We start from the raw sequence: 25,108 nt of genomic DNA, 5'->3' as shown, positions 1-25,108 counted from the left end.
TATTTTTAACATACTCTGTGTATCCTTTCACAGTCTATTGTTGAGACCGAATAAAATGTTGAGGTGAAGTATTCCTTCAACATCCTGATGAATCCTGGATCATCGGGACTTAAAAATCACCGATTCAGTATTAATATTCTGCAAGGGATGCTACCAAAGGATATTTCATATTTGCTAAAAGAAACAATTATTACTGTACTTGATCTATGATTTTCCAATTAGCATATTTCCAATAGTTTTATTTAAAATGCTTCTCTCATATTTTATTTACTTGTCTTGTGAGTTGAATCGCATAACATTAACCGGAGTTTCATTCATGTTGCCGATGCACGATTTGTTCTGTAAGTGGAATACAAACCACGCTATTTAATAGGGGTATTACTTTCTGGATTAACTACCCATATCGCTAGTTAGCGAGGGTAGGGGAGGGTAGCTTGCTAAACCCCCCCCCCCCCCCCTCACACACCTGAGATAGAGCTCACTTTGCTTTTGGCTCGGATGGTGAACGGACGTTGCCGCTCTTCATCCTCGCCGAATATTGGCAGCCATTAATAACTTTTGTTTTTTCTTTGTGTATGTTTGTGAAGTTGACTTCTGCGACGATGCACACCTGGCCTGGGCTCACTGGCCGCCCTTGTGGGACGTTTATGTCGGCGTTGGAGACTGATCCCACACCTTTTGTCCTGTATGTAGAGGTCAACGGTGTGATAGCGTAAATAAGTGTAATGAGTGTAGGGAGTGGTCTTCCTCCCAGTGGGAGAGGTTTGGGTGACGGCGGAAGAAGAAGTCCAAGCAGGATATTTCTCCTTCGAAGATTCCTTCAAAGGGAGAAAAACCCAAGGCCTCTTCTTCCGTCTCCCGACCCTCCTCCAGTGCTCCTACTTGTTCGGCCTCTTACGAGAGACCGTCGAGTAATAGCGTAGACCAAGTTAATGTCGGCCAACCCCGGTTTTTGAGAAATGATATTGCTTCCCCTAGCAAAGCAGCTCCACCTCTCCCCCCGGATGAGGCCTTGTCACTAACCCCTCTTTTACAGATTTTGTCTTCCTTGGGGCTTATGGGTCCGCCCTCTAAGGAAGCTTTGCTACAGTTCATCCGCATGGGTGCTTCTGTTAAGCAGTCATCGTCGCCGTCAGAGGTAGATCCTCTGACCCTCATCGACGTTTTAGTGTCAGAGGTGTCTCATGCGTTATCATCCAACTCCTCTACCCATCCAGACTCTCCAGCGGTTGCTGCCGACTTAGTTTCCCCCGTTCCTGAACATCCATCCAGGGGGAAACTAAGTCCAACGTCTGTCTCTCCTGCAAGTGTTTCTCCCCCTCGGGGGAGTTCACTTATAGAGACTCCTCTTCGAAGGACTGCTGCGGCGCACGGTCAGCTTGCTGATCCAATGACCCCCAGAGGGCGCATTCGTCAGAAAGCACGCCTTCCATTTCGCCTTAGAGGTCTCCCTTCACCAGCGGTGAAGTGGCACCTCTTTGGTTCATCGTCATCGCAGCCGTCCCCTGCAGAGGAGCCTCCGCTGCAGTCATCTGACCTTCATCCATCGATCGTTACTGCTCCTGCATCTAGTCCTGTGACTTCGGTCCTGGACCTCTCTGCTGATCGTTCACGATCCCCTTTAGTGGATGCTCGCCTTTACACCGACCATCCACTCTTCAGACCTGCCATCACTGTTCCTGTCACCGGTAAACCCTATCGTAGTTCTACCAAAGTGCGCAGCTGCGCGCCATCGCCCTGCAGCTCGCCAACCTACAGGACATCAGCGCTCACCAGCAGCTTGTCAGCACTCTACAGCGCTTCGGCACGCCCTTTCACCTGCTCGCCCTCATAAAAGGCAGCAAGATCATGCGAAAGCTCACCAATGGTCTCCTGCGCTCACACGCCCAGGGTCGCCCACGCGCCAGCGCACTACAGCACTCTCCTGCACGTCAGGGCTCTCCTGCGCATCAGCGCCTACGATCTCCTATACGCCAGTGCCCTCCCGTGCGCCAGCGCTCTCCTGCATGCCATCATTCTCCCGCGCGCCAGCACTCTCTTACGCGCCAATTACATCCTGTGTGCCAGCACTCTCCTGCGCGCCAATTCTCTACTGCGCACCAGCGCTCTCCCGCGCGCCAGTACTCACCTGCGCACCAACAAGTTTCTGCGCACCATTATTCTCCTGTGCACCAACACTCTGTAGGTGAAACAGTAAGTGCAATCCAGCTCTCCTGGACATCCGCGCTCTCCTGCCCGCCAAGCCTCTCCCGCGCACACGCACAAAGACATGCGCACGCGCCACCACGCACCTGCATGCCAACTTTCACCTGCGCACGGGCGCCAATGCTCTCCTGCGCGCCCACACCAATGCTCTCCTGCGCGCCCGCGCCAATATTCTCCTGCACGCGTGCGCCAATTTTTTCCCACGCACGTGCGCCAACAGGCACGGGCGTAGGATCTACACCCGGCAAGGTCACCATTGCCTCATTCCCCTCCCCGCAAACGCATTCCAGCACGTCCTTCGGGAGAAGGGAATCAGGCACAAGCAGAGGGGTTCAGGATCCCTAAACTGCCTTCTAAGACGGACCCACCTATTACGGTGACTCTTCGTAGGGAACCTTCGGTCCCTTTCCCTTCAGGGGATCGGTCTGACAGTGCATCAGTCTGTCAGCAACCTTGGTTCAGTGCCTTAGTCAGAGCTGTAAGAAAGACCTTCAAGGTTGTCCTGTCCAACCACTCATCAGAGCAACCTATAGTTCTGGACTCAAGACACGGAACCATGGTTTCCTCTACCCCTTTAAAGAGGAAAAGAGAAGTCTCCGACGCGGTTACTTCCCGAGGGTGAAGCCGCGTTCACGTAGAGTAGACCATCAAGGCTAGTCCCTCCAGTATCTCCCCAGGGATACTCTCCCTCCCTGTCTGATGAAGACCATCCTTCACCAAGGGAATCACGCGAGGAGATGTACTCCTCCCTCCCACCGTTGGAGGAAACCTCCCTTCACGCAGAGGGTTCCGCTCAATCTGAGATCAGGAGGGACATGACACTCAGGCCTTCGATGTTGGAGTCTTACCTCCTTCCTCGGAAGTAAAGACTCCAAGACTCTACCAAAGTCCTCCACCAGGACTAGATTGGAGACAGCCAGCCACTCAAGGAATGTCTGCAACTCTTCCCAAGAAGAGCTCTTGGGGACAGAAGGAGACTTCACTGTGAGTCCAACATCAGGAGGAGACCAACAAGAATCAGAACATGCATTCTAGCAGGTTCTGATTCTAATGAGGGTTCTCAATGGGTTTTCCGACCCAGAGATACCCCCTCGGGAGGGCAAAGACACTGTCTTAGACCGTGTCTTCGGCACTCAGAAACCCTCAAAGACCAGTGCACCCCTGCCCTGGTATCAGGGGTTGAAGAGTACCAGGGACAAGATCGCCCAACAGCTCTCCGAGTTTGCTTCCTCCAACCGTGCCGGCTCAACGAACAAGCTCCTCCTACCTCCTCGCGTACAGCAAAGGAAGTACTTTGAGATCCTGGAGGAGCCCTGTTCAGCTCTTCCACTTCACCACTCTCTGGAAGAGCTAACCAGGGGAGTCCCTCTTGAGAGACTCTCCAGCTGGCAGGTCTCGTTCTCGGCAGCCGAAGTCCTTAACCAGGAAAAGGTCACTAAGTATGCTATGCAAGCTACTTCGTGGCTGGACATCTGGTTAGGGACCTTGGGTATCCTGATACGATCCGAGGATTTTTCCAAGGAGCGTACCAGGAAGGCAATGGAGACCTTTTTACTCTCGGGCACTCGCACGATCGAGTTTCTTGCCCACTATTTCGAACTTGGGGACAAACACTATCCTGAAACGTCGAGATGCAGTGTCTGAGAAGTTCCACCAACAGGTCCCCAGCGTCGAGATACAGTGAACCCTCGTTTATCGCGGTAGATAGGTTCCAGACCCGACCGCGATAGGTGAAAATCCATGAAGTAGTGACACCATATTTACCTATTTATTTAACCCTTTTACCCCCAAAGGACGTACTGGTACGTTTCACAAAAGCCATCCCTTTACCCCCATGGACGTACCGGTATGTCCTTGCAAAAAAATGCTATAAAAAAATATTTTTTTCATATTTTTGATAATTTTTTCAGAAAATTCAGACATTTTCCAAGAGAATGAGACCAACCTGACCTCTCTATGACAAAAATTAAGGCTGTTAGAGCAATTTAAAAGAAATATACACCAAAATGTGCTGGGAAAAAAGTAACCCCTTGGGGGTTAAGGGTTGGAAATTTCCAAAAAGCCTGGGGGTAAAAGGGTTAACATGTATATTCAGACTTTTAAAACCTTCCCTTGTACGTAGTACTGTTAACAAACTACCCTTTAATGTACAGAACACTTAATGCATGTACTACAGTACCCTAAACTAAAACAGGCACAAATATTAAAGGCGATTTTATATCATGCGTTTCCTAAACACGCCAAAAAGCACGATAAAAAATGGCAACCAATGTTTTGTTTACGTTTCTCTGATCATAATGAAGAAACAAACGCATTTAGTGTACACATCTGTGTATAGGTTAGTTTTTGCTTCGATTATATTGATTATACAGTATGTTGATTTTGTTATTACCAATGTTTTACTTAATTTTTCTCAGGACTTCCAAATGAAATGTTTTTCTTTATGACGCCGCCTAAAACGACGGCGTCATAAAGTACGCTCAGTAAACAACCACGCTCAGTAAACAAAGAAGGCATTTAACGTGCATGATGAAAGTGATAAATAATGATATTACAGTAAAAGCTTTTAGAAAATATGTTATTACAAATATTATTTACCGTATCTATATAAAATCATACAGTACATACTGTACGTAGCAAAGCAGGAAAACAATTTACGAGAGAGAGAGAGAGACTGTTTTACGTACGTAAATGTAAATTTTAAACAAAAAAAATATGATAGGTTACAACATGTATACTCTTCAGACTTTTAAAACCTTCCCTTTAACTTAATGCATACAGTACTAAACTAAAACAGGCACAAATATTAAAATGTTAGAATATTAAAGTAAAAAATAAAGATTGTTACTGTACTCACCACGAAAGAAGTTCAAGAAAAACTTGAATGATGATGGCGATGAATTTGCTGCACAGTAGAAATGATGATGATGAAGCTGATGATGTCTTCTACTGTGCAGCCAATGATAGTATTTTACGTCTCTTCAGACGGAGGTGTCTTTTCCTGGGACACCTCTTCAACTTCTTCCTGGGAAACTTCTTCAATTTCTTCCGAAGGCGTACTAGCAGGAGGAACTGGCTCTTTTTTGCGAGGCTGGAAGAACATTGTGATCGGAAGTTGCTGCCGCTGCTTCTTTTTTCGCTCTAAGAGCATCCTGTTGGGAGTCATGTCTTCATTGATCTTGTTGCAGAATTGCATAGACCGAACCATATCCTCGTCCCACTCTTGCAACATTTCTTTCACCTCCTTTATATGGTTGCAGACCTTGGCAAGCCGTTCTAATGTTAAGCCCGTTTCTTCGACATTTTCTTGGGTCTCTTCCTGTGTTTCGCTCTCTTCTTCACTGGCCGATTTCGTCAGGTCTTCTAGGTCTGCGTCAGTTAGCGGCTGGGAATGGCAGTCCAACAACTCGTCGACGTCTTCAGTCGTCATGTCGCCAAACCCATCACCTCCAATTATCGCAGCCAACTGCACAGATTTGCGTATTGCAGAGTGTTGGATTTCAGACGGAGTAAATCCCTCGTCGTCGTAAACAATCTGGGGCCACAACTTCTTCCAGCTCGCATTCACAGTTGCAGGTTTCATTTCTTGCAGTGCCTTCTGAATGTTCTGCAGGCACGTGGCTATGGTGTACTGCCGCCAGTACGCCTTCAAATTAAAATCTTTATCTTCATCTTCTTGGGCAGCATCCACACACGCAACGAGGTCCGCCAAGGTATACTTCGTGTAGAGGGCCTTGAACGCCCTGATAACCCCCTGGTAAATCGGTTGAATTAATGACGTGGTGTAGGGTGGCACGAACTCAACCTGAACGCCCTCATGCGACAGGTCAGTTGCGTGTCCACCAGCGTTATCCATAAGGAGAAGGATCTTGAATGGCAAGCCCTTCTCTAAGAGATATTGACTGACTTGCGGGATGAAACACTGGTGGAACCAGTTGGAGGTCAGCATCTTCGTAATCCATGCTTTTGGATTATGCATCCAGTACACGGGAAGGAGATTCTTATTCTTATTTTTCAAAGCGCGAGGATTTTTCGACTTGTAAATAAGCCCCGGCTTTAGCAAAAATCCAGCAGCATTGCCACACATCACGAGGGTAACGCGATCCTTGAATGCTTTAAAGCCAGAGGCTTTGGCTTCTTCTTTGAACAGGAAAGTTAGCGACGGCATTCTCTTCCAAAACAAGCCGGTCTCATCCATATTAAACACTTGTTCCGGCTTGTATCCACCTTCGGCGATAATATTCTTGAACGTCTGGTTCACGTAAGTTTCAGCAGCGGCAGTGTCAGCGGAAGCAGCCTCGCCATGAAGGGAAACGCTTTTCAGGGCGAAGCGTTTCTGAAACTTCGCGAACCATCCTTTGCTGGCGGAAAAACGTTGTTTCTGACGCTGGGAATCAGTGGATGTCCCTGGTTGAGGTTCATCTACATCATCATCTTCTTCAGCATGGTCGCCATCGTCGTCTTGAGGTTCCTTTGCCGCAAAATTCTCATACAAGCTCAAAGCCTTGGTTTGGATGGTGTTCGTATCCAAGGCTATGTTCTTCTTCCGGCAGTCGGCAATCCACACTGCTAAAGCACCTTCCATGCGTACGATCGTTTTATTACGCGTGGTAACGATTCTAATGACTTTCTAATGTTCGCCTCGTCCTTTTTGATATAGCGAACGGTGGATTCGTTGACTCCAAAATGGCGGGCTGCGGCCGCGTAACTTCTACCGTCTTTTAACATATCGAGAAGCGTCACCTTCTCAGCAATCGTCATCATCTTTCGGTGGCGTTTAGGCACACTACCAGCCTTAGTAGAAGCAGAACGCTTGGGAGGCATTGTACAGTAGGGTTTAACGGAAAGTTCAACAAAAAGTTCAACTTAAAACAGTCACGCACAGCACAGATTAAAGTTCACAATAACTTAACAACATCTACACAGTGATATGGCGGGAGACAAAGTGACCGCGAATACGTAGATGCTGCGGGTTGGAGATGCGGGCAAAACACCAATCACAGGCTAGATAACAAAACTTGGGTTCTGATTCGTCATCTATCAGCGCTTGAACCAATCACAACCCGTCTTATATGCTACGTAGGTTACCGATTCAAAGTACAAGGTACCCTACGTATACAGTAATAATAATAATAATAAATAATGATAATAATAATAATAATGATGATAATAATAATAATAATAATAATAATAATAATAATAATAATAACAATAATAATTTTAACAACAATGATAATAATAATAATAATAATAATACAGCTTTACGTACGCTATTTTACGCTTGTTTTGTTGTAAGATATGTCTCTCTCTCTCTCTCTCTCTCTCTCTCTCTCTCTCTCTCTCTCTCTCTCTCTCTCTCTCTCTCTCTCTCTCGTACGCTTATTCGAGATGTGATTTTTGCAACAAAGAATATTATTGGATGCAGTACTACGTATGTATACATACAAAAGATTCATGGAAAAGATGCACATCCATTACATTTGTAGTACAGTAGTAGCCATCAGCAGCCTTACACCATTCTAATATGGTATGACTGCATCTGATTTGCGTTTCATGTTCGATTTAATTTTACTACGTACTGTATACAGTACTGAATTATCGTATGATCACATTCTCTTTTCGTGTTTTATTTCTTTCTGTGCTGAATTATATGTCATATGTAATGCAATGAACAATCAGTAAGAGCAGATATTACTAATTACAGTATTAATGGAATTACAGGTAACGAAATATCGTATTTGGGGTCTTCAGATATCGCGGTATTTTCGAAATTTCCGGAAAATCCACGATATGTATATATATATATATGGGTTATGAAAAAACCCGCGAAGTGGTGAATCCACGATGGTCGAACCGCGAAGTAGCGAGGGCTCCCTTTAATAGGCTCAGACATTCTTCCCTAGAGGGGGCCCACCTGTTTGAGCTTAAGGAAGTGGAACTTGCTGCTTAGAGGTAGATGAAGTCACATCAAGACTCCCTCCTCCATAGGGCTTTGACATCCATGCCCTATGATCCTCCAGCATCTCAGCAGTCCCATCCAACCAAGACCGTGATGACGAAACCAGCAGCGAAGACAATGGTGTCTAATAAGGCCTTTCCTGTCAAGGACAGGAAAGGCAAAAAGTCCTCTAGGGGAGGAAAGAATTCTAGAGGCAGCGGCCGAGGCTGCAAACGCTAGGATAGGCACTCCCCCTGCGTTTCCACCAGTGGGCGGATGTCTACAAAGTTGCTCAGACAGGTGGAAGCAACTTGGGGCTGATTCCTGGACAATCTCCGTGATCCGTCTAGGATATTGCGTCCCATTCATAACATCTCTCCCTCCCCTGACCAGGAATCCAGTGTCAATAGACTCCCTTGCCATGGGATCGGCAAGGGGGCAGGCCCTTCGGGCAGAAGTCCAGACCCTGTTGAAGAAGGGCGCTCTCCAAGAGATCCTCGACGGGTCCCCAGGCTTTGTCAGTCGGTTCTTTCTTGTAAGAAATGCGTTTGGAGGCTGGAGACCAGTCATCGACCTCTCAGCCCCGAACAAGTTTGTCAAACAAACTCCATTCAGCATGGAGACGGCAGACATAGTCAAACTAGCAGTAAGACCTCAGGACTTCATGTGTACACTGGTCCTAAAGGACGCATACTTCCAGATCACAGTCCATCCGTTTTCAAGGAAGTACTTAAGATTCACCCTCGACAGCAGAAAGTACCAATTCAAGGTGCTGTGCTTCGGTCTTTCCACAGCACCTCAAGTTTTCACCAGTGTTTGCCCTAGTGTCATCTTGGGCACACAGGATTGGCATCCGTCTCCTCCGTTATCTGAACGACTGGCTAATCCTATGAGACTCGGTGTCAACCCTTCTTCAACACCGAGACAAACTTCTGAGACTTTGCCAGGATCTGGGGATCATGGTAAATATTGAGAAGTCTTCTCTGCTTCCTACACAGAGACTGGTATACCTAGGCATGATTATAGACACCAATCTCCACACAGCCTTCCCATCAGACGACAGGATAACAAGGCTGAGGAAGGTCGCAAGACCCTTTCTCAGACGAGAAGAACTTCCAGCCCAAACAAGGATACGTCTCCTCGGTCATCTTTCATCGCTGGTCGTCTAGTTCACAATGGTCGCCTCGGGATGAGATCCCTCCAGTCCCGGTGGAATCAGACACGCGATTCCCTGGACATTCGGATCCCCATGGGATCAGCGGAACTGAGACCTCCAGTGGTGGGTGGCAGACGAGAACCTACGAAAGGGAGTGGATCTTCTCGTCCTCCCCCGGATTTGATGCTGTTCTCAGACACCTCAAAAAAAAGGGTGGGGGGCCCACGTGCTGCACCACACGACCTCAGGCCTCTGGTCAGAGTCAGAAGAGTACCTCCATATAAATCTCCTAGAGATGAAGGCTGTCTTTCTGGCCCTTCAACAGTTCCAACAGTTCCTGGCGGGCTACTCAGTGGTGGTGATGAGCGACAACACCACAGTAGTGGCTTAAATCAACAAGCAAGGAGGTACTTTTTCGCAGCAGCCATCCCATCTAGCAGTAGAGATACTGAGATGGGCCAAAATCCACTTGATACCACTATCGGCATGCTTCGTTCCGGGCAAAAGGATTGCTCGCCGACAACCTTAGCAGAGCATCTCAGATAGTGAGTAACGAGTGGTCTTTGGATCATCTAGTAGCGAACAAAGTCCTGACTTTGTGAGGTTCTCCGACTGTGGACCTCTTCACAACGGCCCTGAACTTCAGGTTCCCGCTGTATTGTTCCCCAGTCCCAGACCACAAGGCTCTCTCGCAAGATGCATTCCAACAAAGGTGGGACAATATCGACGTTTATGCCTTTCCCCCCGTTCTGTTTGATGAGAAGGGTACTCAAGACCAGAACATCGGTCAGTCTTTCAATGACCCTCATAGCTCTGCTATGGCATCACGCAAAATGGTTTCCAGACCTTCTGCAGCTCCTAACGGAGCCCCCAAGAGAACTCCCTCCACGACACAATCTACTCAAACAACCACATGCCAACATATTCCACAAAGCCGTAGCTTCGCTACGACTTCACGCCATGAAACTATCCAGCATATCCTCTCTTAGAGAGGATTTTTGCAACAAGTTGCGACTAGGCTGTCTGGATACCAGGCAAAGTGGAAAGTCTTCTGTAGTTGGTGTCGTGGAAGGGTTATCTCTCCACTCGATGCCACTATTCCAGCAATAGCGGAGTTCCTCGTGTATTTGCGTGAAGAAATGCGCCTGTCAGTCTCGGCAGTAAAAGGCTATCGCTCAGCCTTAAGCCTCACCTTCAGACTGAAAGGAATGGACATTTCTTCATCGCTAGAACTTTCCTTACTCATATGGAGTTATGAACTTACCTGCCCCCAGTCAGAAGTGAGACCTCCCCCATGGAACGTGGTTCGAACCATTACGCCAGGCAACCAATCGCCAGCTGACTTGGAAGACGGTGTTCCTGCTAGCTTTGGCTTCAGCCAAACGAGTCAGTGAACTTCATAGTCTCTCATACGACAATGCCCATTCAAGGGGATGGGAAGAGGTAACGTTCAGCTTCGTCCCTGAGTTTATTGCTAAGACTCAGAACCCGGGAGTAGCGGATCCACGATTCGACTCCTTCCGAATTTCTAGTCTCCGTACTGTAACAGATGACCCAGACCATCTCTTTACTATGCCCAGTGAGGAGTTTGAGGCTATATCTTACGAGAACATTCGCAGGCCGTCCTCGTGTGCCTGCACTATTCGTCAGCACAGGAAGGACCAAGAGGAGGGTCACCAATAACACCATCTCAGCATGGATTCGCAAGGTCATAGACCATGCATTGAATCCAGACCCTCCTCCTTCACGTCGCTCCAGAGCTCATGATGTCAGGGGCGTGGCTACGTCCCTGGCATTCAAGAGAAACGTCTCAGTGACGCAGGTTCTTCAAGCTGGGTTGTGGAATCGTCAGACCACATTCACATCCCACTACCTGCAAGACATGACCCACAGGAGACTCGATAAGTTCTCTATCGGTCCTGTGGTGGTTGCACAACAGCTGGTTTAAAACCTCAAGCTCCTTATTGGACAAATAGCAGAAGGTTGAGGGCATTGTTACCCAGTTTTAGTCTGTGAGAATGAAAATGTTTGACTAGCCCTTATTCTTTTCTTCATTCTCCCCTCTCTTGGGGAAAGCAGCATCCTGGGTTCTCTGCACAGCTGACCTCAAACCACTGCAGGTAAACCATGCTCCCTTGTGTACCTAGTGTTAAAACTAATACTGTTGCGTCCCCATACCCGGACGAGGTGGTATTGGGAAAGTCCTAGTTACACAGTTTTTCCTTTTAAAGAACTCGGAATAACTTTACCTGGACATTCACACTTCTATATACCTCAACACACAGCTTGCGTAGGCCGCGAACTTTGCGTAGCAAGGTTTTAGCAAGGTGCAGGGACTCCTTATTTTTGAGTACTGACACACTCAGATAAGGAGCCCCCGGGTAAAGCCAAAGCCAGATTGGCTGGGACGTCCACCCTACCTAATGGGTAAGTCACCCCTATTAAATAGCATGGTTTGTATTCCAGTTACGGAACAAATGACAAATTCGTAGATAATTTGTATTTTTCCTAACTATACAAACCTTAGCTATTTAAGCAAACTTACCTGCCAGCCCTGTCCCCCTTGAAGTCTTACCTCCAAGCAAAGTGAGCTCAATCACAGGTGTGTGAGGGGGGCTGTAGCAAGCTACCCTCCCCTACCCCCGCTAGCTAGCGGTATGGATAGTTAAAATTTAATGGCTATGCCGAAAGTAATACCCTTATTAAATAGCTAAGGTTTGTATAGTTAGGAAAAATACAAATTATCTACAAATTTGTCATATTTCATAGGTTTTAGCTCTGTGGTGCTTGATTATAAAGGCTCAATAGAGACTTAGCAAAGAAACAAGGATTTCATTTATTACACACACCCACACACACATAATATGAATCATTTGAAATTTTCTGACATCCTTCTATCAAATAAGAGAGAACTAATGCACACACACACTTTAGAAAATTACGATTATTTAAATAGTTAATTGTACTTTAATAAAAACATTTATGTTCTTTTGCTTTAAATTTTGGGTGTATTTTATCAATAAGTATTTTGGGTTGAATAATACTTTCGAAGAAAGAGAGATCAGCTGTTGAAAAGTAATCGAATGGACATACAGTATATTACAGTAATATACACTACAGTATCAGTGAGTATTAGGTTACAGTACAGTATTACTAGATAGGAACAACTTTTGTTACAGAACAGTAAGGGGATGATGACGACTCAGTAAACTTTACCTTGACACAATACTGTACTGTAACCTTACTGTGTCCAGTACGTAGTGTACATGTGTGCAAATGTAATTCAGACTGTACATATGATTATAAACTGTTGTAGAAACCTAATTAAAACAATATTAGGCAGTATTTACAGTACTGCGTTAATCACAGCTCGGGCACCTTCTCATGGTAAGGGGCAGTGACTTTTTAGGTTAGGAGTTGGCCCACTCTAGTGTAGTATTTATTCGCGGAAATTTGCTTTTTGCGCCTGTCTGTAACCTAACTATCGCGAAGAATGAGACTTGACTGTACCCGTATAAATAGCTACAGGTTTGCATTGTTAGGAAAAGTACAAATTACTTCCAAATTTGTCATATCTAATTTTCCTTCTTATTTAACATTTAAATGTTATTGTACAAAAGTGGTGAAATTGTTTTTATCGGTTGAAATGATACCAAATGGTGTGAGTGTACAGATACTGTATGGTTGATTAATTTGTATCATATAGGGCTGAATGGCCTTTGATGCCCAGTTGCTTGGCTTGAGGCCTAAATTTAATAATCCAATCCAATCCTTATGTCCCAGCTAGCCCCGTAGACGGTCAGGACAGAGATACACATAGATTTGACTCAAAATCATTCTCAAACAGGCCAAAGGGAATTGGACACTTATCCAAAAAAAAATTCTTATTTGCCTTATGAACATGAACCTCTGACACCACTCTCCTGCATATCAATGTTTTTGAGGCAGGTATTGCCATCTCTGCATTCATTCAAAGATCAGTAAAAAAGTCACTTGGTCTACCCCCATTGTAGGTTGGCTAGGTGTGTATATGAGGCCAAAGCACTCTTTGCTCAAACAAGGGAAATAAAATAGGGAGGAGGGCTGTCTTTTCACTTTTCCAGAGTTATCATCCATTAGTCATAGGTTTCACTAACTAATGGGTCAGAGGTTCTTCTTGTTCAAGAGCATTCCCACCCTCTCTTGCTTTCCAGAGAACTGCTTAGGTTTCAAATAGGGTACAGTACTAAGAACAAGTGTCTGGCCTTGTCAAAGATTGTCTTAGGATCTTTCGGTTTCAGGGTGGTGCCTATAAGTATGGGAAATCATGTGGGACTACTTATATACAGTATTGAGTAACAAGCAAGTTTTTTTTTTTTTTTTTTTTTTTTTCAGGAAGGTCATCCTTCATCCACCAATATAAGGAGGAAATATGTAAACCTTTTAATAAAAACATGGGACTGATGATAAAGAAAAATTTTATTGAGTTAGATTAGTGGATATTGGCAAAAGTGATGTTTACACATTTACTATGACTAAAGCAATTAAAACATTATTCAAAACAACAAATATAAGAATAAGCTATGGATCAACTGTCAAAAATATCTGGTTCCAATCTAGTTAGCACAATAGAGCTTTGCTAAGGGTAAATCGGCCACCCGTTGAGATACTAACGCTAGAGTTTTATGGGGTCCTTTTACTGGCCAGACAGTACTACATCGGATCCTTCTCTCTGGTTACGGTTCATTTTTCCTTTGCCTACATATACACTGAATAGTCTGGCTTATTTATATATACTCTACACCTGACAACACTGAGATTACCAAACCAATTTTCTTCTCAAGGGGTTAACTATTGCACCGTAATTATTCAATGGCTAACTTTCGTCTTGGTAAGGGTAGAAGAGAGACTTTAGCTATGGTAAGCAGCTCTTCTAGGAGAAGGACACTACAAAATCAAACCATTGTTCTCTTGTCTTGGGTTGTGCCATAGCCTCTGTACCATGGTCTTCCACTGTCTTCTGTTAGAATTCTCTTGCTTGGGGGTACACTCGGGCACACTATTCTATCTCATTTCTCTTCCTCTTGTTCTTTTTTAAAGTTTTTATAGTTTATGTAGGAAATATTTATTTTAATGTTACTGTTCGTAAAATATTCTATTTTTCCTTGTTTCCTTTCCTCATTGGGTTATTTTCCCTGTTGGGGCCCCTGGGATTGTAGCATCCTGCTTTTCCAACTAGGTTGTGGCTTGGCAGGTAATGATAATAATGATAGGCTTAGGGAGGGCAATGAAAGAGGATGTAGACTAGGAATGTTAGGATAAGGAGGGAATTAGCACTGGACATTCTTCAGCCACCACAGAGATTAATTGATTATGGAACAAGAAGTAGTTTGATTGATTGATTTTTTAAACAAGCTTCATTTTGATTAATTTAATATAATTTTTATTTCAGATGTGATGAAATATTTTTCTATCAAATTGGGAGCACTCATTTACACTAAGAAGGGCACCATTATTATTCATGGTTTCCATGAAAGAAAAAAGCTGCATCAGTTGCTCAAGGATTTCAAAAGGGAGTTTGTCATCTGCCCAAAATGCAAAGTTGATGGCATTGATCTTATTGCAAATGTAAGTGAATAACATTTTATTACAAAAATTTCAATCATGGTATTTACTTACTTCAGAGTATTGGCTGCACTAGCACAGTTGTTACTGTTATGGATATGTTGGGTATTACTTTACAATATTGATAAACTTTGCCAACAAAGTGTCTTGAGTAGTATGAAGAACTATAACTTAAGTTAGTGTAATATGACTGCATTAGATAGTTTCTCTTTGATAAGAATTTCTTTTTCTTTTTGTTTATTAGAAGCATAAAATTAAAAATAAACTTTTATATTAATTTTTTCTTGTGTATACACGCCTATCATCCTTTAAAATAGGATATACTATGTCTTCAGCATTGGTAAGGTGCTGGTGAACATTGCTCCTACCTTCCTGATTTTAAAGGACTCAGGTTTGTATAGCTAAGGAAAAAATGCCAACTTTAAAAATGTTGTTATATTTTTCTATTAACAGGAAGATGTAGATAAACTACAGCAGATATGCAGAGAATGCAGTTACAAAAGGCACCTAGATGGCACCAACAAATTAGTGAGATTTATCCTCCGTCATAAAAAAATGAAAAATACAACTCCAAAGCCAAAGGAAAGAAACCTTCCAAAGCCAAAGGAAAGAAACCTTCCAAAGCCAAAGGAAAAAAACCTTCCAAAGCCAAAGGAAAGAAACCTTCCAAAGCCAAAGGAAAAAAACCTTCCAAAGCCAAAGGAAAGAAACCTTCCAAAGCCAAAGGAAAGAAACCTTCCAAAGCCAAAGGAAAAAAACCTCCCAAAGCCAAAGGAAAGAAATCTTCCAAAGCCAAAAGAAAGAAACCTTCCAAAGCCAAAGGAAAGAAACCTTGCAAAAATATCCAACCCAGATGAGAAGATGGCAGTAGTTCTAAAATTAATTGACTTGGCAATGTACCCTGCTAAACTGGAGAAAACTATTTCCATAGAACACACAACTCTATTAAAAGCTGGATGGTCAAAGTTGAAGTGTTTGAACAGAAAGAGATATGCAAAATATAAGTTCATGACAAAAAGTGAAGGAATAAACTTTTCAAATGAAAATCATAAGTTTGTGGCAAAAAGAAAAGCAAAAAAGATCTCGGTTACCCATAAGAAGCCCTTGGGATTCTCTGCTACAAAAAAGAAGTTTATGTTAAAATTTTTACAAAAACAAAAAATGCTTTTTGAGGAAAGAGAACAAATAAATGGTTCATTTGCAAGAAATTTAAATTTGGGAAAAAATAAGAGTACATACATTTTGCCTAATATAAAAGGAAAACTGTTCCCAAAGATCAGAATAGAAAACATCCCAGAATATTATGCAAATGAGAGTATCATAGACTGTATTAAGGACAAGAACCCATGGATAGAAAACTTGGTACAAAATGTAGACCACTTCAAAATGGTTGCAAATCTAAAAACTAAGGTCAAAGGGACAAGACATATTGTCATAAAATGCTCACCAAAAGTAAGAAAGAACATAAAAGTACGTGGTGATAAGTTGAACGTACTCGGTAATTGTGTCATGATTTACGATACTTACCACGTAATACGATGCGTTAAATGCCAAGAATTTGGGCATAGGACACTTGATTGTACACAAAAACTAATATGTCCAAAGTGTGGGAAAGAACACCAGATGAAAGACTGTACAGCAAAAAAAGCAACTTGTGTTTATTGCCACGGTCGACATATTACAGGAAGCAAATCATGCCAAAGGTACAAAGAGGAAGAAAAAAAAATAAAAGAAGCTACAGACCATGGAGAATATGAAGAGGAAAGAATAGGAGAATATGAAGAGGAAAGAATAGGTGTAACTGACTATGCACAAGAAAAACCATCTATCATTTCAAAAGCACGAAGAGTAGATATCGAGGATTTGTTAAAAATCAATACAAAATATTCAAAGCGTACAAAGAAGAATAAATGATAAAAATAAACCTTGCAATGGATTTCAGCTATAAGGTACAAGTATAGAGGACATAATATGATTATTATATTTCTGTACAAGTAATGTGGATTACCATTAATGAAAAGTTTGATGAAAAATAAAACTAAACTGGCTATACATGAACTTTACTTTCAAGGAAGGTAAAGATACTTTCAAGGAAGGTAAAGAGAAAAACAGGTGTGGGAAAAAGGCATTCCTCTGAAAGCAGGTACACCATGTAATGCAAATGAGAGATTATGAACAATCATCCTTATGTAAGACAATTTGATATACAGGTATTTTGATAATTTAGAGGATTATATTAATGAATCCTTTCCTTTATTATTTGGAAACACCTAGTTGCAGACATATAAATAGAGCATTGATTGATAAATTTATTGATAAATGGATAAACTTGTTTTTTAATGATAATGTTCAAGTGTAAAACTTGATATACAATCAGTATTGTCAGATCAGATGATTGTTTGATTAATAAAAATTAATGAAAGCTTCATTATCATCTCCTACGCCTATTGACGCAAAGGGCATTGGTTAGATTTCGCCAGTTGTCTCTCTCTTGAGCTTTTAATTCAAAATATCTCCATTCATCATCTCATACTTCGCACTTCATAGTCCTCAGCCATGTATGCCTGGGTCTTCCAACTCTTATAGTGCCTTGTGGAGCCCAGCTGAACATTTGGTGAACTAATTTCTATTGTGTTGTGCAAAGAGCATGCCCAAACCATCTCCATCTACCCCTCATCATGATCTCATCCACATATGGCACTCGAGTAATCTCTCTCATAGTTTCATTTCTAATCCTGTCCTGCCATTCAACTCCCAATATCCTTCTGAGGGCTTTGTTCTCAAATATACGAAATCTATTGAAGATTGTTTCATTGTCATACCATGACTCATGTCCATAGAGTTAACACCAATCTCACTAAACTGATATATAGCCTAATTTTATATGTAATTTCAGGCCATTTGATTTCCAAATTTTACGTAACCTAGCCCTTGTCTGATTTTCTTTTTTCAATCTTTCACTAAACTCTAATTCTAAAGACCCTATATTGGAGATCATAGTTCCTAAATACTTAAATGAGTCTACCTCATTTTTCTTTCTCCTTCATCTCTGCCTTTCTTCTCTATCCTGTGGTGTTCTGCTAACAAGGACGGCATCATCAGCATACTCTAGGTCTGCTAAATTCCTATCACCAATCCAGTCTTATCCTTCTCCACCATCTCTGACTGTTCTATGCATTACAAAATCCATAAGGAGGGATTAACAACATAGGTGACAACACATTCCCTTGGAGTACTCCACTGTTCACTGGAAATTCATTTGATAAGACTCCATTTACATAACTTTTAATTTGCTATGCTCATGAACAGACTTAATCAAATTTACATACTAGGAATTCCATAATAACGCAGGACTCCACAAAATTGGCCGGTGCACACTATCAAAGGCTTTATCATAGTCCACAAATGCCATCAAAAGGGGATTTCTATATGATACACATTGCTGTACAACATGTCTCAAATATGAAAATTTGGTCTGTGCAACTTCTACCATTTCTGAATCCTGCTTGTTCATCTCTATGAGCTTTTCATTAATCTTACTCTCCAGTCTCTTCAGAATAAGCATATTATATATTTTCCTAACAACTGACGTAAGTGTTATGCCTCTAATTATTGCAATCAGTCGGGTCTCCTTTTTTTGCTATTTTCACCAACACTCCTAACTCCCATCCATCAGGTTTTGCCTCTTCACGCCACATTCAACAAAATAATCTTATAAGCAGTTTGCGAGTAATGTCATTTTCGGCCAGTATCATCTCGGCAGTTATTCCATCATATCCCGGGCTTTCCATCTTTTTAGTTTTTTGAGGATAGCCTTGACTTCAGACACAATTCATTCATGGACACATCAAGGTCTTCATCAGCTTCAGGTATATGAATCAAATTATTCCCATCATTTCTCCTATTCATAACCTCACTAAAGTGTTCCATCCAATGTTGTTTCTTCATCTTCTGTTGCTATAACAGAGCCATCTCTCTATTTGATGCATATATGCTTTTTCTTTGACCCAGTCAAGATTTCATTAATAATTCTATGAGCAATTCTTACACCATAGCCAGTTCCTAAGTTCATAGCTTTGTCAGCCTCATCTGCTTTACTGTCTAAATGTTCTCTCCAGTCATTCCTGTTTCTTTTCACCTCGCTATCAATACTGGAATACTTACCATGCTCTACCTTGTAATTGTCATTGCTTCCTCGAAAACTTTCAACAACCAATTTCTGTCTTTGTCTCCTTTTTATATTATGCCAAGTATCATTTGATATCCATGGCTTCCTCTTTGTAACTGTGTCCAAATTCAATACCAACTGACAGATATATGTTCTTAATATCACACCATTCTTCATTAATTGTCTTTTCTTCGTCTCTTAAAGTCTCTTAAGACTGCAAATCGATTCCAACATTCAATTGCAAATGTTTCTCTGTGCTCTTCCTCTAAAAGCTTAGTTGCATCAAACCTAGGTATTCTATCTATCTTTCTGTGGGGTGCTTTTAGTTTTAATTTCAGTGTGGCAATGAGGAGCTGGTGATAATTACCAATATCTGCATCTCTATAGCTTCTTACATTTCTCAGCGTCCTTCTTCTCTCTTTATTAATGGCAATGTGATCTATCTGATTTTTGTCATAACAACATGGTGAAGTCTATGTATACTTCTGGATGTTCTTGTGTTGAAAATACCTCCAGTGACAAGATTGTTTGCAGAACAGAAACTTTGGGAATGTGCTCCATTTTCATTTGAAACTTTGCCAAGACCCTCAATACCCATCACATTCTCTATCCCTTGATTATTTCTTCCAACTTTAGCATTAAAGTCGCCAATCACAATGTTCATCTCTCTCTGCAGTTCTTCATAGTATTCATCTTTCCTTTCTTCAGGGGAATCATTTGTTTAGGCATAGCAAACTATGGTGCTCATATTACACTGCTTTGATTTGAACTTTGCTAGTAATAATCTACTATTTACAGCTCTCTACTTGGTTAATGCCTTTTCTGCTCTTGGTGTCATCATCATTCCTACCCCTTTTCTTCCAATTCCATTTGATCTTCCTGAGTAGATATGTATATTGCCTTGGTCTAAAGTTTCCTTACCAATTCCCTTACAACATGTTTCACTAGGGCCAAGATATCCAAACTATATTTCATAAATTCACTCTCCACTTGCTATAACTTCCCAAGCTTACCTGTATTTAATTATGAAATATAAGATAAAAGAAAAAATCACTAAAGATAATACATTGGTACATTAATAAGAAGTTTCTTTCTTCCTATGCTTATAAAAACCCTTCATCCATTAGAATAGGTATAAGGCTTCAAAGGCATTGGAAAGGCCCTTGAATTGACAACAAGGTACAGTAATTGGTTTACACCAGGTGACACGAGCATGAAGCCCTGCCTAACCCCGTGACAGAATAGTCATTTTTTACTTTGGATATGCACCACCAAGTTGCTCTCTCGACTGTGTGATCTTTTCTTATATTCATCTATGATAAGTGTTAGTTTTTATTTTACTTTAGTGACCCATCTCGTTTTCAAGTGGAAGCACACTGTAAGGTAAGCATGAAGTGAAGTAAATTTTGTTCCTATGAAGATATAACGTTCAAAATCTCATGTTATTTGCCTTTGTGATGAGGTGACTGCTAGCAGTCTTTTCCCCCCCTCCCCCCTTTGGTGTGCTGTAATCACTCTCTTTATTAGGAAGATGATAAAATGGAGTATAGCTGGCCTTACTTTGTGGTAGTTTCTCTCCTCAGGAAGGAAGCACCCAATTCACGCCCAATAAAGAAAATTATTAATCTCGCAGGCTAACTTGTCACCAACAGTATTCCCCCATTTGTGATCGCTGTGATGCAGTGTTAGCGAGTTTTCCCAGTACTGTACTCTCTTAGTGACAAAACCTCCAGTGTCGTGATTTGTGTTGCAAGCTCCATCAGCTTCCGTCTCTAAAGGAGTGCAGTCATTCTTTTTTGCCCAGACCACAATTCCTCTAAAGGAAGAATGGTTGGGAAGAGACTACATCTTCTCACTTCCTCCTTTACCAATCTCTTCTCCCTCCTCCATTGCCTTCATTGGACATTTATTCCTTGAAAAGATAACAATGAAAAAGATAGTTCTTTGGAATACAATTTGACCATAAAAGAAGCCCTTTTCTGATACAACCCAGGAGCATACAGGTGCGCTACCCTTGAAGCTGTACGTTTTTGTGGAGACTCACCAGTTCCTCCTTTATTTAAACCAGTTGGCTTTGTTGCTCATTGTCCAAAGGAAAAGGTAATCATTTTAACCAATGTGTTTGATAGAAAGCAGAATAGTGAAAAACTAGAACTTTCACTCATTTCCATTTCCTTAAGCTAAACTTATCAGTTTAGCTAAAAGAATCTCCTCTTGCTAACTTGCAGAAAATATCAGACAACTTACGAGCTAATAAATCTGTTGTCTTTATAAAAAAACAAGCGAAAAATACAATTTGCGTCTACACCTCCATAAGCATCAAGATCCATCAAGAGAATTTTAATTTCACAGGACCAAGAAGCTGAACTGGTTAGTTTGTCCTCAGGAAGACAGGGATGAGGAAGATCAAGTTTCTCATTAAACACATCAGCCAAAAGGGTTGCCTTTTCTTTTGGACAATAAGCAACAGAGCTAACTGGTTTAAACAAAGTAGGAACTGATAAGGCTACACAAAAGCGTGCAGATTTAATGGTGGCCCATCACTTAAGTTCCTGGGTTGTATCAGAAAAGGGTTTTTATATTTCTATTATCAGTGGAATCATAAACTCTGAGCAACAGCTCTTAGCTTATTCATAGTTCTGATCATGCTTTGAATTCAGATCTTCCCAGACTGTACCATCCTGTATGTAGTACTAGGTAGGCACTTAACTTTAACAGTCTAGCCTTCTCCATCATAAGGTTCAATACTACACATTAGTTGGAATATAAGTTGAATAGAATAGCTGATTATAGTTATTCCAAGTCACATCTGATGTTACCCTTCCAGAGATGATAGGCCTCCTGCTTCTCCAATTAAACATCTACAATCATCATTGAACCAGGGGTTGTCTCACTCAGCATTTTGTCACATGAGAAGGGATATGCCTATCAATTATGTTGACCAGACTCAATCAAAAGAATAGGTTCAATGCTTTTATACAATTGTGACCAACTCAAGCTCAAAAGATCACTCAAAATGCCACTCCAGTCTGCGAGAGATTTTACATAATTTTTACATGAGTATGACACATCAAGAGACAGGCTGCTCAGTCTTCACTACTAATGAAATCAAGGCATGACCAAATGTCACAGCTGGAGAAACAACCTTACTTGTTATAATGTTAGGGGACTAGGTGTAAACGAGGTCCAAGCAGTTACCAGACCTGGGAGTAGCTTCATTTATGATTTGCTCACAGCCTGTTTCAAAGGCAAAGTCCAAATCTCTTAAGCCATGGTGATCAGTAGGAGAAACAGAATTTAACCACTCCCTATGGTGAGCATTGAAATCATCAACTAAAACAAAGAGGCCTTTCTATCATCTTGTATTTTAGCCATAATGGTAAGAAGATAAAAGAAGATAGAATTATCCAAGTCTGGAATCAGGTAGATCGAACATGATTAAAAGTTGTTATGCCTGCCAAAAACTTTTATTATCTGAATTGCATGACATGCTTATTCATAACAGGACTTTTGAGAAGTAGGGTATTCAATGCTAATATACACTGCCATTCCCCTTGCCCTAGGAATGGTATCCTGTTTTATAAAACCTGTAATAAGGAGCTCAAATGAGTACCTCACATTCATGTAATCAACCAACTAATGGCAAAATTTATAGAATATGACAAACCACTTTGAGAAACCTTTTCAGTGTCAAAACTTAGGCTGTAACAAAAGCCTATCTAAGACAAGGAATAGATTAATCTTAAGTTGGAACATTTAAAGGTTTAAAGGCCGCTCATGAATGGCAGAGGCAAGGAACAGTGACTTTGCCCTATCAAGCGGGACAATGCCCTAGAGACTGACCGCATATACATACGATCAGTGCCCAAGCCTCCTCTCCATCCAAGCTAGGGCCAAGGGGAAGTAGAGCAATCTTGAGGAGGCCAGTCAGAATGCCAATACAGTACCTGTATATGGGGGTATAGGAAGAAAAACACAAAATGCTGAAAAAAATTCACTGAGCTTTGAAGATGCGTATACAAAATATTTTGTTAAAATTCCTCTTACTTTCATAGTTACGGGGTAATTAGTAAAAGTAACTCAATAAACCATGAACATTGTTCCCTATAAGAAAATGCAGTATTTCTTCTGTTATCGTAAATTTGATAATTATTACATTTCCATGTAAAAGAAATTGTTAAAAATGGCATCTGTTTAACTTCCACGAGTTGCAGACGGTAAATTACAGTCCCTTCGCCCTTCAGTCCTACCACAAACCTGAGAGGGAATACATGCCTGAGTTTGACTTCTGACGTTCACTCATTTTTACGTTTGTTTTTCTCGTTTTTGGCAAGAATTTTATCATTTCAAAGAGAAAAGGACAATTTCAACATCTTTCTAACATAAGTAAGAAGAAAATTCACTATTAAGAGTTCAGAAGAGGGTAATATCGGCAGTGCAGAGAGGGAGAGAGTTGTGTGGATGGAGAAGTGAGGGCCTTAACTGATACGAGCAAAAGAAGCAAGATATTGAGCTAAAGGATCTTCATTTATGAATAAATTATGATAAATAACTTTGTTTTCGTTTATCAATATACTAAAAAGAACATAAAATTCATAAAAATCAGGATTTATTAATATTGTCTTTGTAAAAATACAAAGAAAAACTTTGAATGCCCTCTGATTTTCACAAATTTTTAAGTTTGTTTTTCTCGTTTTTGGCAAGAATTTTATCATTTCAAAGAGGAAAACCTAATTTCAACATCTTGCTAACATAAGGGAGAAAAAAAATTTGCTCTATTAAGAGTTCAGAAGAGGGTAATATCGTTAGTGCAGAGAGAGAGAGAGTGTTGTGGATAGAGGAGCGGTCGCCTTGCCTCACAGGAGCCAAAAGAAGCAAGATGTTGAGCAAAAGTATCTTTATTTATGATTAAATTGGGATGAATAACTTTGTTTTCTTTTATTAATACCCAAAAAAGAACATAAAATTCATAATAATCATGATTCATTAATATTCTTTGTAAAAATACAAAGAAAAACTTTGAATAGTAGTACAGTATTTCAAAATTATATTGCTGACCTTCAAATTCAATAGTCTCCCTTAGTTTTAAAGATATAGCATTGAAATTTGGTATGTAACTTAGAAATACATTATAAAACAATGAAATGAAGCCCTTTTTCAAATTTGTTTTCCTATTTTTTCCTGATTTTTAGGGTTTATTTTTTTACCATAATGAAAATTCATATCTGGCAAAAAAAAGTATTTAGACAGGGACACCACATCTCTTAAATTATTCACGGCATACCTTGAAGAACTTGTTAAGAATTTAGATTGGGAAAATGTAGGTCTTAACAACTTGAGACCTATTTAGTGAATCAAGGGAAGAACTGCAGAAGATGATAGAAGATTTGAATACAGAAAGTATAAGAGTAGGACTGAAAATGAATGAGGAAAACTAAGATCATGTCAAATGAAAATACAGAGACCACAATAAAGCTTATATCAGTGGACTAGCTATGGCTGATGATGATATATAAAGGAGATTTTTGGGCTCGAGCCATGTCATCCTGATGGAAGTACCTCATTGGCAGCTTCTACCTGAGATATTTCTGCAAGTAATATACCAGAGAAATTTTACCTTGGAGGTATCAACAGAGTTCTAACCTTTGGAGCGAATATCCCGAGAGATATCTTGTATATAAAAGGAACGTGTTAATATCAGGCCAAGATTGTTTCCCCGTATAGTGTTAACCTTGTCTCGAAGGATGAGGAATAGGGTAGGAATAAGTGAGTGAGAGAGCCGTTACAACTCCCGCTCTCAATATGCTACAATCAAAGTCTCCTGTTGAACCATTTCCTTTTGCAGCGCTATCTTTGACGGACGCTTGGTATTTTTCTGTCTGTTTTTCTTAGCTTTTTTAGTGATTTTTTTATCATGGATGCTTCAGCTTCTTCCTCTTCGACTAAGTTGAGAACCCTCCTTTTTGTGTGCTAGAGAATTTCGTGGCTCCACCCTGTGTATATTTTGATTTACATGCTTTTCTTGTTCTGTGGCCTA

At 41.3% G+C, this 25,108-nt stretch overlaps 1 protein-coding gene across 1 annotated transcript in view; it reads left to right on the top strand.

Moving 5' to 3' along the window:
- LOC137616503 (uncharacterized) overlaps nucleotides 1–16,907 on the top strand; it is a 40,238-nt gene extending 23,331 nt beyond the window's left edge. The window contains exons 3-4 of the mRNA XM_068346325.1: nucleotides 14,731–14,906; nucleotides 15,357–16,907. Of these exons, the coding sequence (XP_068202426.1) occupies nucleotides 14,731–14,906; nucleotides 15,357–16,817 (1,637 nt within the window). The 3' untranslated portion in view covers nucleotides 16,818–16,907. The remainder of the gene's footprint in view (nucleotides 1–14,730; nucleotides 14,907–15,356) is intronic.
- The last annotated feature ends 8,201 nt before the right edge of the window (nucleotides 16,908–25,108 follow it).

This window comes from Palaemon carinicauda, chromosome 22 (assembly GCF_036898095.1).
Source record: "Palaemon carinicauda isolate YSFRI2023 chromosome 22, ASM3689809v2, whole genome shotgun sequence".
Classification (NCBI taxonomy): Eukaryota; Metazoa; Arthropoda; class Malacostraca; order Decapoda; family Palaemonidae; genus Palaemon; species Palaemon carinicauda.
This window is presented reverse-complemented; position numbering and strand designations above follow the sequence as displayed.